Raw genomic sequence first — 16,794 nt, forward strand, 5'->3', positions numbered from 1 at the left:
TCTTTGTCAGGGCTACTACGAGAGCGAGCCCTAGCCCTCTTTCTCAACTACACTGGTACACAACTCTTGGTTTTTCATTAAGTAAAATGTGCAGGCTTTAGGTTCGGTAGACTTATCAGTGTAGTGCAGGCTTTAGGTTCGGTAGACTTATCAGTGTAGTGCTGTGCTTCATATGTATCGTGGAGAAGCCTAGTCATTGGGTCCTTATATTTATATTTATGGGAAAAAAAGTTTTGAAACACTAACCTGACTCAAAAATGAATCTTTTGTACATTGCTGGTTTGTAATTGGAGGATTTTCTGAACTATACTTGCTGTGTTTGACACAGGTTGAGTATCCCTTATTTAAAATGCTTGGGACCAGGTGTGTTCAGATTTGAATTTTTCAGATTTTTAAAGTATTTGCATAGATTTTAGTGATACAGCACCCCTAATCTGAAAATCAAAAATCTGAAATTCTCCCAAATCAGTGCTTGATGCTCAAAAGGTTTTGGGATTTCAGAGCATTTTGGATTTTCAGATCAAGGATGCTTAACCTATAAAATGAAATAGAAAAGGTGGAACTGTACAAAAAGACTCAGAATCAAATTTTTTTTTTTTTTTTTTTTTTACTGAGGATTGAATGCAGGGATGCTCTACCACTGAGCTATGTCCCCATTTTTATTTTTATTTTATCTATCTATCTATCTATCTATCTATCTATCTATCTATCTATCTATCTATCATCTGTCTATTTTGAGAGAGTGTCTCACTAAGTTAACTGAGACTGGCCTTAAACTTGCAATACTCCTGCCTTAACCTCCTAAGTTGTTGGGATAATAGGCTTGTACCACTGTGCCTGACTGGTTCATCTTCTTAACTCCCTGCTGACTGAAATTAATATTTTCTTTGAAGCTTACTTTGCTGCAGAAAATCAGAATACAATCACTGAAGTAGTGGTATTTAAGAAGAAATATGAACTGTACCCAGGTGTGGTGGTGCATACCTGTAATCCCAGTGGCCCTGGAGGCTGAGGCAAGAGGATCGCAAGTTCAAAGCCAGCATCAGCAAAGTGAGGTGCTAAGCAACTTAGTGAGACCCTGTCTCTAAATAGAATACAAAATAGGGTTGGAGATGTGGCTCAGTGGTCACGTGCCCCTAAGTTCAATCCCCGGTATCCCCCTGTCCGAAAAAAAAGATCAACTATATATAATTACTTTTTGTGATAGAAACTAAAAAATAATGATTTTTACTGATTGATCTATTAGTATTTTGTAGAAAGTATAAATTATACGGTGCTTGAATACTTTCATGACAGGTACAAATTGTATGACATTAGCATACTTGAATTTGAAATTCTTCTCAAGTCTCAAATGTATTTAATTTATGCCATTATCTCAGTAATAAACTGAATTTTGTTATTTGAGGCTGCATCTGATACACTCATATTATGATGTTTGAGGAGACCTAGGAAAATAAGAATTAGTCTGATTTAAGGTGCAGTTCAGAAGGTGGTTCAGAATGCTTAAGATTTTATTTTTTATACTAAAATATTATATACATTTAATCCAATCCAGTATTTTAAATATTTTAAAAATTTTTTTTAGTTGTTGATGAAACTATTTTATTCATTTATTTGGATGAGGTGCTGAGAATTGAACCCATTGTCTCACACATGCAAGGCAAATGCTCTACCCCAGCCCAGTATGTTAAATTTTGAAAGCACACTTATTTCTAATTATTATATAAAATATGACTTGTTTTGATTTATATTGCATCCCCCACTCATAAGCTAATGAGTTCTACTTTAGCTGTTGACTATTGGTCATTTCTATGGAATTATCTCCTTGGCATCTCAAATTTAGTATGTGCAGAAGTGACTTAATCATATTTTCCCCCAATCTCAATTCTCTTATAGTCCACATTTCTACTTAATGTTTTCACAATCTTTTAAGCCTCTCAAGCTTAGAGTTTAGTGCCATCTTTAATTCCTCTCACATTACGAAGTCTGTAATGACTCCTCAGTTTTACCCCTCTCAGAGATTTGTTTTGGTCCTTGGCCAGTAGTTGTCTAGTTGATCATCAAAATCATTTTTTGAAACAATTACAGATTCCCCTCGTGCCTCCATAATACTCATATGCAGCTTCTGATTCGGTAGGTCTAGTAGGGTGTGACCCTTAGAGCCATTTATTGCTAGCCTCCTGATTTGAGAACTACTAACCTAGACCAAGAGCTTTCTTACTGTTTTTTGCCAGTTGGCTCTGCCTTTTTGTCTGCATGTTTGTCCTCTAGGCTGACTGTGAGCTTCCTACATTTTGAATTTTGGAATCAGCTCTCAGTATGACTTTCAGCACTTTCTTGTACTTCTCTTTGTAAATGTGGTCTGCTGTGATGTGATCATAGCTGACTTTTCAACTCTATTGTGTGTTGCTTTCTTTTTAAATTCTTTGTATTTTTCTGCCATTGGTGCCTTTGCTTATGATTTTCCCTTTTTGTGCATTCACATTTATTCTTAAAGGCAGAATTTAAATATTACCTCTTCCCAGAGATCTGACCAATTATCCCCACTTACTCCTATTTCCAGCTATAGTCTTTCTCCTGGAAATATCTTCTTTATTAAGACCTTTTTAAATAATAAAGATAATTGCCAGGCATGGTGGTACACACCTGTAATCCCAACTGCTTGGGAGGCTGAGGCGGGAGGATTGCAAGTTCAAGGCCAGCCTCGGCAACCTTAGTGAGATTGTTTCAAAATTAAAATTACAAAGAGAATTGAAGATGCAGCTCAGTGTTAAAGTACCCCTATGTTCAACCCTAGTACCAAAAATAATAGTAATAAAGATAATTAAGAACTAACATTTACTGGGCAGATACTCGATGACACCTAATACTTTACATAGATCATTATTAGTTTAATCTAAACCTCATATTAACAACATGAAAAATCCTGCTAGTATGTTTTACAGCTAAGGAATCTGAGACAAAGAGAAATTGCCCCTCACAAGATCACATAGGAAACCAGTGGCAGAACCAGCATCTGAATCCAGATGTTCTGATTCCAGAGCTTGTATTCTTAAACATTTAGCCATACTCTTTTAGGGTCTAGTCACTTTCTATCTTTTGCCATTCATATTAGTATGTTCGTCTGTAATTTATCTCTTAATACTTGAGGGTGAAAGGAGTTCTTTGTTTAGCATCCATAGAACCTAGGAAAATGCCATATATATATATATATATATATATATATATATATATCTAATAGGCTATATATGTTTTCTATTTGAAGGAATGTATGACATTTAACTTTTTTTTTTTAACAGTTTTCAAACAAAAGACTATTACCAGTTGGATGGACACGAGAGAAATCAAGACAGCTGAATCAGAAAGGTATAGAGACGTGGTTATATGGAGAAATGAATCATATAGTGTGGGCTTTTATCTTGCTTCATGGTATTTTTTCTTATTTCTGTTCTTTTTAATTTTTTTTCACCTATAATACAAATACAAAAGAGAAATAGTCCCTCACTTTAAGATACTTATTTTGTAATGGTGGGTACAGACACAAAAACACATAATTGCTGCCTCGTGTGAGAAATGCAACAGTAAAGGTATGAGCAAGTAAAGATGTGAGTGGTGGTTAGTATAGAGAAGAAACAGATAATCAGTTTACCCTTAAGCCTTGAGGGAAGACTACATAAGAAGATGAGTGAAGTTTAAGATTTGAAGAAAGGATAGATGTTTTCAAGTACACAGCTGGGGAAGGGAATTATAGGCACATTTATAAAAACTCGGAGTAATAAAAGAACATGCTGTGTGTTCTTTAACCACAAATATTTATGGCTATGACATTGTAGGGATGTGATTGGTTAAAAAACTTTTTTGTATCATAAGTTGTATTTAGGTCTTTCTGTTCTCTTGTAGTTTGCATAGTAAAGAAAACAACAATACAAGGATAGAATCCATGATGAGTTCTGTACAAAAAGATAACTTTTACCAACGTAACATGGAAAAATTAGAAAATGTTTCTCAGCTAAGTCATGATAAATCACCCATTGAAAAAAGCACACAGTATCTGAACCAACATCAGACTGCAGCTATGGTTAAGTGGCAGAATGAAGGGAAACACACAGAGCAGCTTTTGGAAAGTGAACCTTCAACAGTGACTCTGGTACCAGAGCAATACAGTAATGCTAACATCAGTCAGTCACCCCAAATTGATGATCACAGTGACACAGATAGTGAAGAAAATAGAGATAATCGACAATTTCTGACACCTGTAAAGCTTGCAAATGCAAAACAGACTTCAGAAGATGAGCAGGCCAGAGAAGCCAGAAACCAACAGAAGTGTAGCAAGACTTGCCATCCTGTGGAAGACTGTGCAGGTTGTCAGCAGGAGGAGATACATGTGGTGCCAGAGAGCCCATTGTCAGATGTTGGTTCTGAGGATGTTATAACTGGACCTAGAAATGACAAGTTGAGTAGAAAAGAAAGTAGCCTGGGAAATTCTCCATTTGAGAAGGAGAGTGAACCCGAGTCACCGATGGATGTAGATAATTCCAAAAATAGTTGTCAAGACTCAGAAGCAGATGAAGAGACAAGTCCAGGTTTTGATGAACAGGAAGATGGTACTTCCTCCCAAACATCAAATAAACCTTCAAGGTTCCAAGCAAGAGAAGCTGACAGTGAACTTAGGAAACGACATACTAATAAGGGAGGTGAAATTAGATTGCATTTTCAATTTGAAGGAGGAGAGAATCGCACGGGGATGAGTGATTTAAATGCCAGACCAACTGGAAATACTTCTAGCCTTAATGTAGAATGCAGAAATTCCAAGCAGCATGGAAAAAAGGATTCTAAAATCACTGATCATTTCATGAGAATGCCTAAAGCAGAGGACAGAAGGTAATTTTTTCCCATAAGGAGCATCTTTCCAATAGCATATGTTTTAAAATTTCATAAGGGAGTTTAACAAACACAGGATTTATAGTAAGATAAAGTAATGGTTGTGTTTCTTATTAAATATTCATGCTAAATTTTTTTCTAGACTCTAAATTCTAAAATGGCAAGAAACAAAACATAATAAATGTTGGCAGTCAGATTTTTATTTTTGTGAATTTCCTTCTGGAATATATGGGAATTATTAGAATATGAAATTATTAGATTGATGTTAGTGACTGGTTAGCCATTTTTCCAGACCATTATATATTACACTTTCTCTAATGGTCTTGACAGGCAGGTACTCACTTTATAAACGAGAAACCTGATATTTGCATTAGAAAATTCACTGAAATCATGTAGCCTGGGTGGTAATAGTGGGATTTAGTTATACGCGTGTCTGATTATGAAGCTTATATTTTTGCTGCCACCCCCATATTGAATTTTAAAATCTTTTCAATAATTTTGTATGACCTCAGTTTTCTAGCATGTAACATTAAGTTCACTTTGTTGAAAATTACTGTGTAAAGATCTGAGAAGTAGCTAATACTATGAACCATGGCTCATTTCTGTTTTCAGAAGATGATTTATATGTCTGAGGAAGAAATTTTAATATAAACATTTTAAGTTTTTCTGTTGACTTTAACAAACTGAAGTGAGAGAGCAAGGTTAATGCACTTTAAAACAATAACATTCTGGGTAAGTTTTGTACTTTTGTATTCAGGGGAACAATAAATAATTTGTGACCAAATACATTTGTCTTGACCATAGAAAAGAACAGAGTGAAGTCAAACATCAGAGAACAGAAAGGAAGATCCTTAAATACGTTCCGCCTCACCTTTCTCCAGATAAGAAGTGGCTTGGAACACCTATTGAGGAGATGAGAAGAATGCCTCAGTGTGGGATCCGGCTGCCTCTCTTGAGGCCATCTGCCAGTCACACTGTAACTATTCGGGTAAGTATCACCTCTTCTCCCAAAGATGAGAAGACTGGAAGTTCTGATTTATTGGAATATTCATTAATGTGAAAAACAGATGAAGGCATAGAAAGTTTTCTTTTTTGCATATATGAAATACTGAGAGATCTGTAGAATGGAGAGATGAATGGTAGCTTACTTGATAATATGGCCCTTAACAAATCAAGATGAAACACTGTCAGCTAATGATGAAATTGAATTTTTCAGGTTTTTTTGTGAAACCTGGGTTTTTTTGTTTGTTTTTTTAAATTCAGTTGACACTATTTTTTAACACTGTATTTTAGGTACTAGGTTAGACCCCAAAATTCAAAATTGTGGATAGCTGAGTATATTCTCCGGTTTTGTCCTCATGAGGTTTAGACTCTTCTACACATCTCCATCACTGCCTCACAGGTACCAAAGTTAACATCTCTAAAACCAATCTCAATTTTGTAAAATTGTGGTAAAGTATATATAACCTAAAACTTGGCATTTAACCATTTTACATTTTAACCACTTTAAAGTATACAATTCAATGACATTAAGTATATTCACAGTGTTGCACAACCATCACCACTGCCCATTTCCAGAACTTTTTCATTTTTCCAAACAGAATCTCCGTATCTGTTAAGCAATGATACCTCGTTCTCTGCTTTCCCTAGATCCTAGTTAATTTCTTTTTTAGTGGTGGGGTGGGGTACCAGGGATTGAACTGTTTTGTATTTTATTTAGAGATAAGGTCTCACTGAGTTGCTTAGTGCCTCACCATTACTGAGGCTGGCTTTGAACTTGTGATCCTCCTGCCTCAGCCTTCCCAAGCCACTGGGATTATAGGCGTGTGTCACTGTACCCAGCTAGTTAACTTCTTTCTTTCTTTCTATAGGTTATTTTTTTAAAAAAATTTTATTGAGGTATATGAAATTGACCCATTTTAAATGCACAATTTGGTGATATTTATTTTAGTTACTGAGCTCTGTAACCATTATAATAATCCAGTTTTAGAAGATTTCTCTCATTGAATAATTTTAGTCATCTGGTCTTTAATCAGTCTTTGTAGACTTCACATGGACAACCATTTAAAAAAAAAAAAAAAAAATGTATACACCTCAGGAGTCCTAAGGTCTCTCTTAGTCCTATTGCCAGAGTTTAAAATTTGTCTTTTATTTAGATTTGTTTTTCTGAATATGGTAATGTACATATCATATGTGTATATATTATATGTATACATATATATAAAACAGTTCTTTAATACACAATTCTTAGGTACATTTCTAAAGTGGCAGATATTAGTAGCTACAGAATTTCATGAAGCTAATATTTAGCTTTAGATGTATGGTAATTTGAAATTGCAAGGATATGATTCTTGTGCTTAAATATCTATAAACATACTTTTGTGTATAAGTGTGAACACTCACGAATCATATATATATGTATGTATGTGTTTTTGTTTGTGTGAAACTCAACTAGTACGTATTCTGTTTCCTCAAATTAAGTGGAACATCTTGAAAAAATCACCTTTGGGACCTACTTAGGAGGGTGAGAAGTACTTTCAGGAAAATTAATGACTCAATCACATTTAACTGAAGACCTTTTTTCTGCTTCTTGGAATATTCTCATCCTTTACCTTCTATGGCATTATATAATCCTAGTTTTCTTTCTACCTTCTTAATCAGTTCTTAGGTTACTTCTAGTTTTATCTTCTGTATATAACCCGTAAGTGCTATTAGAGTTCCTCTGGGCATTTTCATATGTCCTCTTTTCTTCTTTCTTTCTAGGTGGACTTATCCATCCTTGTGGTTTTAATGATCACCTATGTAGATGGCTTACAAATTTATTTCTCTTAAATTGCATGTTTTTATGAAGCTGCTTGTTTGCCAGTTTTCCTTTTTATAAGCTGTTCCTTTTTTGAGAACTGTCTTAGTTGATCAACTTATAAGGAGGAAAGGTTTATTTTGATCATAGTTTTGTAAAATTTCGGTCTGTGATCACTTGACCCGATTGTTATAGACCTGTGGTGGCATGGTATATCAAAGTGGGAGTACATGGTAGAGAGGGTCTGTTCACCTTATAGCTTCTTGGGAGCAAAAGATAAGAGGGAAGGGGTCAGGGTTCCATAATCCCATTCAAGGACAGTCCCCCCAGTGACTTAACTTCCTTTCATTAAGAAAGTGGTTCTATCACTTCCTAATATCGTCGTGGGCTGGGGATCAAGCCTTTTAGCACATGGGCCACTATGGGAACACTTTCAGATCCAGACTATAACATCCCTCTTTTCCTAGCATGACAGTGATCTAATAAAATGAGGAAATAAACTGTCTTTTTAAGAGTTTCTAAAGATTTTTATAGTGAAAAATGAAAATTGAGCCTAGTTATAAAGGTGAGAATAGAGGTTTAACCAGGTTAAAGAAAATGTGGGGAGGTGGTGATGGTATTACTGGAATTAAGAAGACAAGATATTGGTGTATACATAGGCATATAGATATGGATTTGAATTTGCTGTGTTTAAAGAATTATACATCTGCCAACTTGCCTAAAATGAATAGTGTTTGCGTAAGAATACTGAAATCAGTAACATTTTCAATCAGGGTATAGGTACCACGGGATTAGAAAACTGGTAATACTTTAAAAAGATAATGCATTTCCAAAGTGGGGATAAGGATTTTATGGAGGAGTGAGTGTGTCTGGGACTGTTGATTTAGGGAGACAGAGTGGAGGCTTTTGGTAGAAATTCAGTCAAGGAATGATGAGGGCTTAGTAACTAGATAGGATGGAAGTACAGAACATGGTCTCATGGAAACTGATGAGAGGAAAGGAGTGGCAACACCGGAAGAGAACTTCTGAGGTTTATTGCCTGGGAGCCAGTCTATGTAATTACTATGCATTTACTTTAGCTTCTTTCTTTGGATTATTTTGTAGAAGAAATGCTTAAATTTTATGCTCTTAAAATTTTCCTATTTACCTTCTATTTCAGGTAGATCTTTTACGAGCAGGAGAAGTTCCTAAACCTTTTCCTACACATTATAAAGATTTGTGGGATAACAAGCATGTTAAAATGCCTTGTTCTGAACAAAATTTGTACCCTGTAGAAGATGAGGTAAGAATAAAACTAAGGTTCTTTTAGTCCCTGAAACATGTTTTAGTATTCAACTTGTTTGACTTCTGATTCTGTAATGCAAAATAACTTGGAATAGTTTGATCTTATTATTCTTTTTCCTAAAAGAATGGTGAGCGAACTGCAGGGAGTCGGTGGGAGCTCATTCAGACTGCACTTCTCAACAAATTCACACGACCCCAAAATCTGAAGGTATATTCTTTTACCCATTTTTGTTTCTTATTTATAGCTCTTAAAGATGGATCTTCTGTTTCTTCCCCTAAAGATGTTTTGTGATCATAATAGGCTCAAGTAACAGCATTCTTTATACGGAAAATATTTGATTCCTGGCACTAAGGAGGTCTCCTTAGAGGCATTCTTGGTTTCCACTCCATCCCTGGGAAATGAGCTAAAGAATTGAGAGTTGTAAATGGCTTGCCTGGAGCCACACAGAATAATTTGGGGAACCAGGAATAAAACCTCTGTTTCTTGATGCCCTGCCCAATTTCCTTCAGTCTAAGCTTCTCTTTTTTGTTTTAAAATAATCATGTTTCTGAAATGTCTTTAAAAAGAAATCAGGAAGGAATTATGACTTCAGCAATATTTGCCTGAAGGGAAACTGATTTTACTAGTGATTAAAGTATACATTAAATATTCTATTTTTATTGCTCTTAATATCGCTGCTAGCAGCTTAATAATTTATTAATTTTATATATTGGCAATAATTTATTTTTTTAACTTCATTTAAGACCATAAAGGCAACCATTAGATTGTTTTTGTAATCTCTAAAATATGCATGAGTATATATATTTTTGAAGGAGCACTATATCCATAGAGATTTTTAGATTTTTATAAACGGTGACAGAATTTTTTATACTTCTATAAAAATGGTTTTATTTTCTTTCAGGTGCCTAATGTGCTATAGATAGTTTCTCAGGTTTCATAAAGTAGTCCACCTGTATTTGCAAGTTATTTTTGAATTTTCCATAGGTTTGTAATGCTTAGATTGTTTTTTTTCCCCATGAAACATACTGATATGTTATGCAATAATGTATTTTGAAAATTTCAAAATTTTCCTACTTTGTGAATTGTTTCCTTAATCTGGTAATGAAGTCCTTTTAGTTTAATTCTTTGTAAATGAAAAAAATTATCGAGATATGCCACAGTTAATACCTAATTTAATGTAATGTTAATTGCATATGTATAAACATAAAACTAAATGTAAACTCTTTATGCTTATAGTGCTTTTGCAGATACGTTAATTTGATTTTCTTCATTTTAAACATGATGAACCATCATTTAAAATGTATGTTCATAATCACAGTGAAAACAGTTTATATTCAATATTCCTTTTTTGCAGATATTTTTTAACCACTGATCCAAATTCCAAAATAGTATGCTAAGAAATTTTTTAAAAATATTGTATAAACAAAAAATTCTTTGTATTATTCCTTCTCTTACAATTACAAACAGTTGATGAATGCTGGTGGATGCAAAGATGATATTTTTGTGTATCAGGTCACAAATATGTAGTGACTACTTTGAACTGTATACTTTAGAATTTGACATACCTGTACCATGTATGATGAATCCTAGGATGCCTTAATCTTTCCACCATTTTTATCTGTTTAAAGTACCAGCCTTCATTCCTTCTTTATAGTTGTCATTTGGATTTTGTTTTCAAAATCAAAATTGTAAATTTACAAATGCAAAAGCAACCCAAGAATACTATCCAGACTCCATCTGAATGCTGGGGATGTAGCTCAGTGATAGAGCACTTGTTGAGCCTTGCAGAGCCCTGAATTTGATTTCAATATCACCAAAAAAGAAAATAAAAGAAACCAGATTTCATTCTGTATCAGGTTCTTACAGCTTTAGCCAACTTTAGAAAGTGGGCTATATTTTTAAGAATTTTTATAGTTTTTATTCAAACATCAACAGAGTAATGATAGTGTTCTGAATTATAGTCTGCTCACCTCTAGCAGTTTCTTATTGTGCCATGATTATCTTAGGAAGGAGTGATTGATTGCTTTAAGGTCAGTTTCACTTTCTTGATTATTTTGTGTTAGATTCAGCAGCATAATCCATCAAGATTTTCTGCTATCTGATTTGGTAATTGTTTACTTTGCTGAAAGAAAAGAAGGGAGAGGAAGGGGAAAACATTAAATTCTTCTGATTGAATATAATCTTTTTGCTGTTTATATACCATATGATGTTGGATTTAGAGGGATCAGAGAGGTTCAGAGTTTCAAAAAAGAATAGTGTCCTCAAAAGTAATAATGTGTACATAACATGTCTGACAATTTGTACAAAAAGGTCTTTGTGCTTATTATACGTTATGAGCTCAAAAGAACTCCCACAGTAGTTGATATCTAAGAATACAGAGTAGCATCCTGTTTTTCTAATGACAGGAAACTTCATGATGGACTACTTTTTGAGATTTGAAGCCTGAACCAAAAGTAAAAAATAGTCATCTCTCTGGAGCAGTTTCCTAATCTTGGGATTCTAACACTAGTAATTTGAAAACATTTGGAAAAAAAATATGGCTGTAACTAAACATGCACAGACTTTTTTCTTGTCATTATTCCCTAAATGATACAGTGTAACAACTGTCCACATATCATTTACATTGATTTAATTAACAATTTTAATTTTTTTTTCTTTTTGGCACTGGGGTTTGAACTGAGGGGCACTTTACCACTGAACTACATTCCCCAGGTTTTATTTTTGAATTTGAGACAGGATCTCAACTTGCTGAGGTTCTCCTTAAGTTGCTGAGGCTGGCCTTGAACTTCAAATTCTCCTACTTCAGCCTCCCTTCTTACCCCATTATAGTCACTTCCACTATCTGGCCTCAGACAATTACTGAACTGCTCTTTTTCACTATAGATTAGTTACACTTTATATGAGTGGACTCTCATACTATGTATACTCTAGTGTCTATTTTTTTTACTCAGAATGAATGTTTTTGAGATTCACCCATTTAGTTGAATATATCAGTAGTTTGTTCCAGTATATGCATTGTTTATCCATTCATCTAGTTTTTTTCTTTGTTTTTTAGTGTTGGGCATTGAAACCAGGGGCTTTTATCCACTGGGCTACATCTCCAGCCCTTTTTATTTTGATACAGAATCTTGCTAAGTTGCTGAGACTGGTCTTGAACTTGTGATTCTCCTGCCTCAGCCGTTTGAGTCGCTGTGATTACAAGCATATGCTAGTGCACTTGGCTTATTCATCTGTTTACAGACATTACTATTTCTTACTTTATGTGAGGTTTTGAAATCAGATATCCATGATTAGAAGAAATTCTTTCAAACTTTTTAAATTCTTAAGAGAAATTTTTATTTTATGACCTGTGAGAAAAAATTAAAGCTTTTTCTTGCCTTGTTATTTTATGGTTAATGTTCCCCCCCCCCCCCCCCGAAGGAACTTGTATATCCCTTGATTCCAAGTAAATAATATACATTTTGTGGTCTAACTTTTTAACCTATATGCTTGGTGATTGTATGCCATAGAGTAATTGTCCAAGAAACTCTTTGGCAGAGCATTAATTTTTAAAAATTTCTTTATCGATAAGAAAATCTCAAAGGTTTATAGTAATAATCTAAGTGATTTTTCAGACCTGTGTATTTATTCAACAAAAATGTTTTGAGTATGTATTACTAATATAGTTATTTATAAATTATACTCATTTATTATTTTATTAATTTTATATATAACAAAATAATTAAGAGATATTGAAAAGGATGAAATAAGTTTTTTTTTAAAATAAATAACAGTTTTTTCTGCACAACTAATGTATTATGCATACCTGACTCTGGAAACCACCTGGATAGTCTTGTCTATTCAGACAGTTAAAAGTTACACCAGTAGATGGCATAATGCTTTGACTTTTCATTCTGTGTAAATATGTAACTTGTATGAACTGCTAGGAAAAGATAATCACTTATACATAACCTTTAAAATAAGATGGGGTTTCTCAATCTTTTTCATTATTGTCCTCTACTCCAGAAGCCTTTTAAAACATTTTCCTCAGTCTCCAACCCCCAAAATAAAATTTTGGTACTGCACATATGCTGTGTGTGTGTGTGTGTGTGTGTGTGTGTGTGTGTGTGTGTGTGTGTGCACGTGCTTATATACCTCTTTTAAGGTTAATGAACTATTGCAATTTCTAAGTTTATTTTTATCCCCCAAATCCAATTTTTGTCCACTGGAGTATATTATCCCTATTTAGAATGCATGCTTTGGTTTTAGTTATTTTTTCCCCTATTGCCTGACCTTTCCTCATTTTTCTTGTTAATAATAAATTAGTATACATTCTGTTTGTCCGAAGCTACTGTTGTGGAGTAAGCTGATAGTAAGAGGAAGATTGTCTGGCATTAAGAAATTTACTGAAAGTAATTCATAAGAGACAGGCTATTCATAGGTAATTCATGTGGCTATATCATGAGGTTTTGTTTCTGATTTTTCCATAGGATGCTATTCTGAAATACAATGTGGCATATTCTAAGAAATGGGACTTTACAGCTTTGGTTGATTTCTGGGATAAGGTAAAAGTATGCTTATTTCTTTAGTTGTGAAATAAAACAACTCTATACGAAGGTTTGAGAAAAATACCAGTAATTCTTTCATACTAACAAAATTACCTTTTTTATTCTTATGAGTTTCCTGTGTTTTAAATCCATGGTTTAGGTAGATGTAATTAGGTGTTAATATTGAATTTTGTTTTATTCTCTCATATATTTTCTGTTATATTGGCATACCATTATCAGTATTATCAATAGATACATAATCCATGACCAAATTGGTAAAATGATGCCTATTAAAACATCTAGGTTGTGTCCAATTACACTGTAGTAGCATGCTGTGTGTGTGTGTGTGTGTGTGTGTGTGTGTGTGTATTTTCCCATATTTGATATTATTTCTGTAGATGATTCCCAGAAGTTCAATGGCTAGTTAAAGGACACAGCACTTATAGCTGTGTATATTTGTTGTAAAATCATTTTCTCCAGGGAATTGTTGCAACTTACTATGGCACCAGCAATGGGTAAGAATACCACTTTTGTACCAACTTGAGTTAGGTGGGCATCATCTGTTTTGAAAAAAAAAAGACAGTATACCTTTTTTAACATTTTATTTTGAAATATTCATAGATTCATAAGAAGTTGCAAAGAAATGTTCAGGAAGGTCCTGTTGGCCCTTCACCCCACCTTTCCCAGTGTTAATTGCTTGCATAACTATATCAGTACTAGGAAACTGACATAAGAGTTTATTTAAATTTCACCAGTTTCACTTGTAGTCATTTGTACTTGTATGTATAATTATATCCATGTTACTGAGGCAAGTTATAGAACCATTCCAACACCACATGCTCACTAATTCTTCCCCTTTATAGCTATACTAATTCCTTCCTACCTCCAAGCAGCTACTTATCTGTTTTCCATCTCTAATTTTTTTTATTCCAAAAGGATTTAGTGTTTAACCTTTTCAAATTGTTTTCTCACTCAGCCTAAGTCCCTTGGGGTTTATTTGTATTTATCAATAATTTCCTTTTTATTTCTGAATTGTATTATGTGGTAAGACATTTGGGTTGTTCCTAGTTTTTTACTGTTTCAAGTAAAGATGCTATGAATTTTTGTGTACACGTTTTTACATGAACATAGAATTTTGTTTCTTTGGGATAAATGCCCAAGAGGATGGTTTAGGAGTTGTTGGTAAGTGCATTTTTAGCTTCAGAATAAATTACCAAACTACTGCTTACCAAAGGAGCTTGTACAAAACAATGACAGTATATTTTTGCTAATTAATGAAGTGCCTCCCAAACAAAGATTTTTTTTGTATAATCTGTTGGCAAAATTATATACAGTTTGATTCTTCTGCTTATGTTGTTGAGTCATTTAAGTTATTTATACTTTACTTACTAATTGAAACTGGAAGTGATTTTGAAATGGAAACATTTTGAAGTATTTTTAATATTGATTACCTGATAGAGAATAATTATTGATGTTTTAACATGACCTGTATTATTTATTTCTGTTGGTGCCTTTCCCTCCCTGACTTGTTTTCAGTTAAATATCTGTGAGGTAATGCTGTTTTTCCTGTTTCACAAATGAGTAGTTGTGATTTAGAGATGAATTTCTTAGGCCAATGTGATATAGTTTGTCCCTGGTGAGGCAGTTTGACCCAATTAATGTTCTTTCAGTATTGCAGGCTGTCATGGCATGATTTCTCTCTGCAGTCTGTGCCCCTACCTGCTGCTTCATTTTCTCTCTGATAAAAAACTGCTATACCCCCCTTTTCCACCTTTCTTTTGAAATTTTGCCTCCCCAAACTTAGATTTTTTTCTGCCTATCCTCTTTAAGAGATGAGATATCATCTGTCTTTGAATTTCTGTGACAAATGTCTAAGTTTATCTTATGGCAGTCTGTCTCTTTGCCTGGTTACTTGTGAAGTGTTGACATCATATAGTAAGTTAAAAGTTTCATGGGGCAGAGGCTAGAACTTATTCAGCTTTTTGTCTCCTGTAGCACCTGATATAATGCCTTACATTTAGCAAGTGCTCCATAAATATTCATTGACCTTATTCCAGCAGATCAGATTGTCATACTGGTTGTAAGGGTTATCAAAATCAGAAGAATATTAGAAGAATCAGTTCAAATTGATGTTTCTGATTTCTGTCCCTACTCCCTACCTGAATATCTGCCTGTCCCCTAGAATTAGTGGTGGTAATACAATCAAAGTGTTTGGATGACTATATTGTCAGGAATCAGACATTAAGATTATTCTGAATCCTCTTAATTAATGCCTCCTGTTAATTTGGAAGAGCCTAGAAATGTGAAAGTGAGTTGACACAGTAGGAATAATACCAACATTTTTTTTCCCCCCTAAGTACTTAAATCATCTCCACAAAGAATTTGTAAGGCAGCATATTGCACTGCTATGGCTCTTAGATTTAGTATGTATCTGAATCTTGGAGAATTTATTAAAACACAGGTTGTTTTGCCCACTGTTCTCCTCAAGTTTCTGATTCATTAGGTTTGAGTTGGGACCTGAGGCTTTGCACTTTTAAGGCTGGTGCTTTGGGTTCAGGGACCACACTTTGAGAACCATTGATGGAGAACAGAGTATAATATTAGAAATGGGAAATTATGGTTTCTTTGCTTTGGAAAGCAAAGTTTGGTTACGATAAAGTAATTTTCTAGCAGCTATAGTGATGTCAGTATAATATAGGACTTCTCTGATTTAAATGACATTACTTCTCAAACTCTGAATAAAAAGTTTTAAAAATAATATTGGGGTTTGTAATATAATTTACAAGGTTGACATTTAACTTGCCTTAAAAGTTTGAGGTGGAGAATTAGATCTACATATCGGAGAAAACAATCGACAGAAAAATGAGAAATTATACTCCATTTATGTATGATTTATCAAAATGCATAAATGCATTCTACTGTCATGTATAACTAATTAGAATAAAATTTTTTAAAAAAGTTTGAGATGGGCTGGGATTGTAGCTCAGTGGTGGAGCACTTGCCTAGCACATTTGAGGCACCAGGTTCAATCCTCAGTACCACATTAAAAATAAATAAATAAATGTATTGTGTTCATATACAACTAAAAAATTTTTTTAAGAAGTTTGAGATTATTTTTCTCCTAGGCCTATGTTCTATATACTGCATTTTTCACAGACTTAAATAAAATTCTTCAGTTGCTTTTAAGGAAAGGAGATATTATTGAGGACATGTGTGTATCTAAAGGGATTTATTATTGCATTAAATCCTTTAACACTTTTGTGGAGTGTAGATAGAATATTCAGTTTATAGAGGGAAATATA

At 33.9% G+C, this 16,794-nt stretch overlaps 1 protein-coding gene across 1 annotated transcript in view; it reads left to right on the forward strand.

Moving 5' to 3' along the window:
- The window catches only part of PARG (poly(ADP-ribose) glycohydrolase), a 128,914-nt gene that overhangs the window by 3,809 nt on the left and 108,311 nt on the right, over positions 1 to 16,794 (forward strand). Inside the window, exons 2-7 of the mRNA XM_079136482.1 lie at positions 3,300 to 3,366; positions 3,901 to 4,881; positions 5,686 to 5,869; positions 8,841 to 8,963; positions 9,090 to 9,173; positions 13,436 to 13,510. Coding sequence (XP_078992608.1) covers positions 3,300 to 3,366; positions 3,901 to 4,881; positions 5,686 to 5,869; positions 8,841 to 8,963; positions 9,090 to 9,173; positions 13,436 to 13,510 — 1,514 coding nt within the window. The remainder of the gene's footprint in view (positions 1 to 3,299; positions 3,367 to 3,900; positions 4,882 to 5,685; positions 5,870 to 8,840; positions 8,964 to 9,089; positions 9,174 to 13,435; positions 13,511 to 16,794) is intronic.

This window comes from Sciurus vulgaris (assembly GCF_902686455.1).
Source record: "Sciurus vulgaris genome assembly, chromosome: 4".
Taxonomy (NCBI): Eukaryota; Metazoa; Chordata; class Mammalia; order Rodentia; family Sciuridae; genus Sciurus; species Sciurus vulgaris.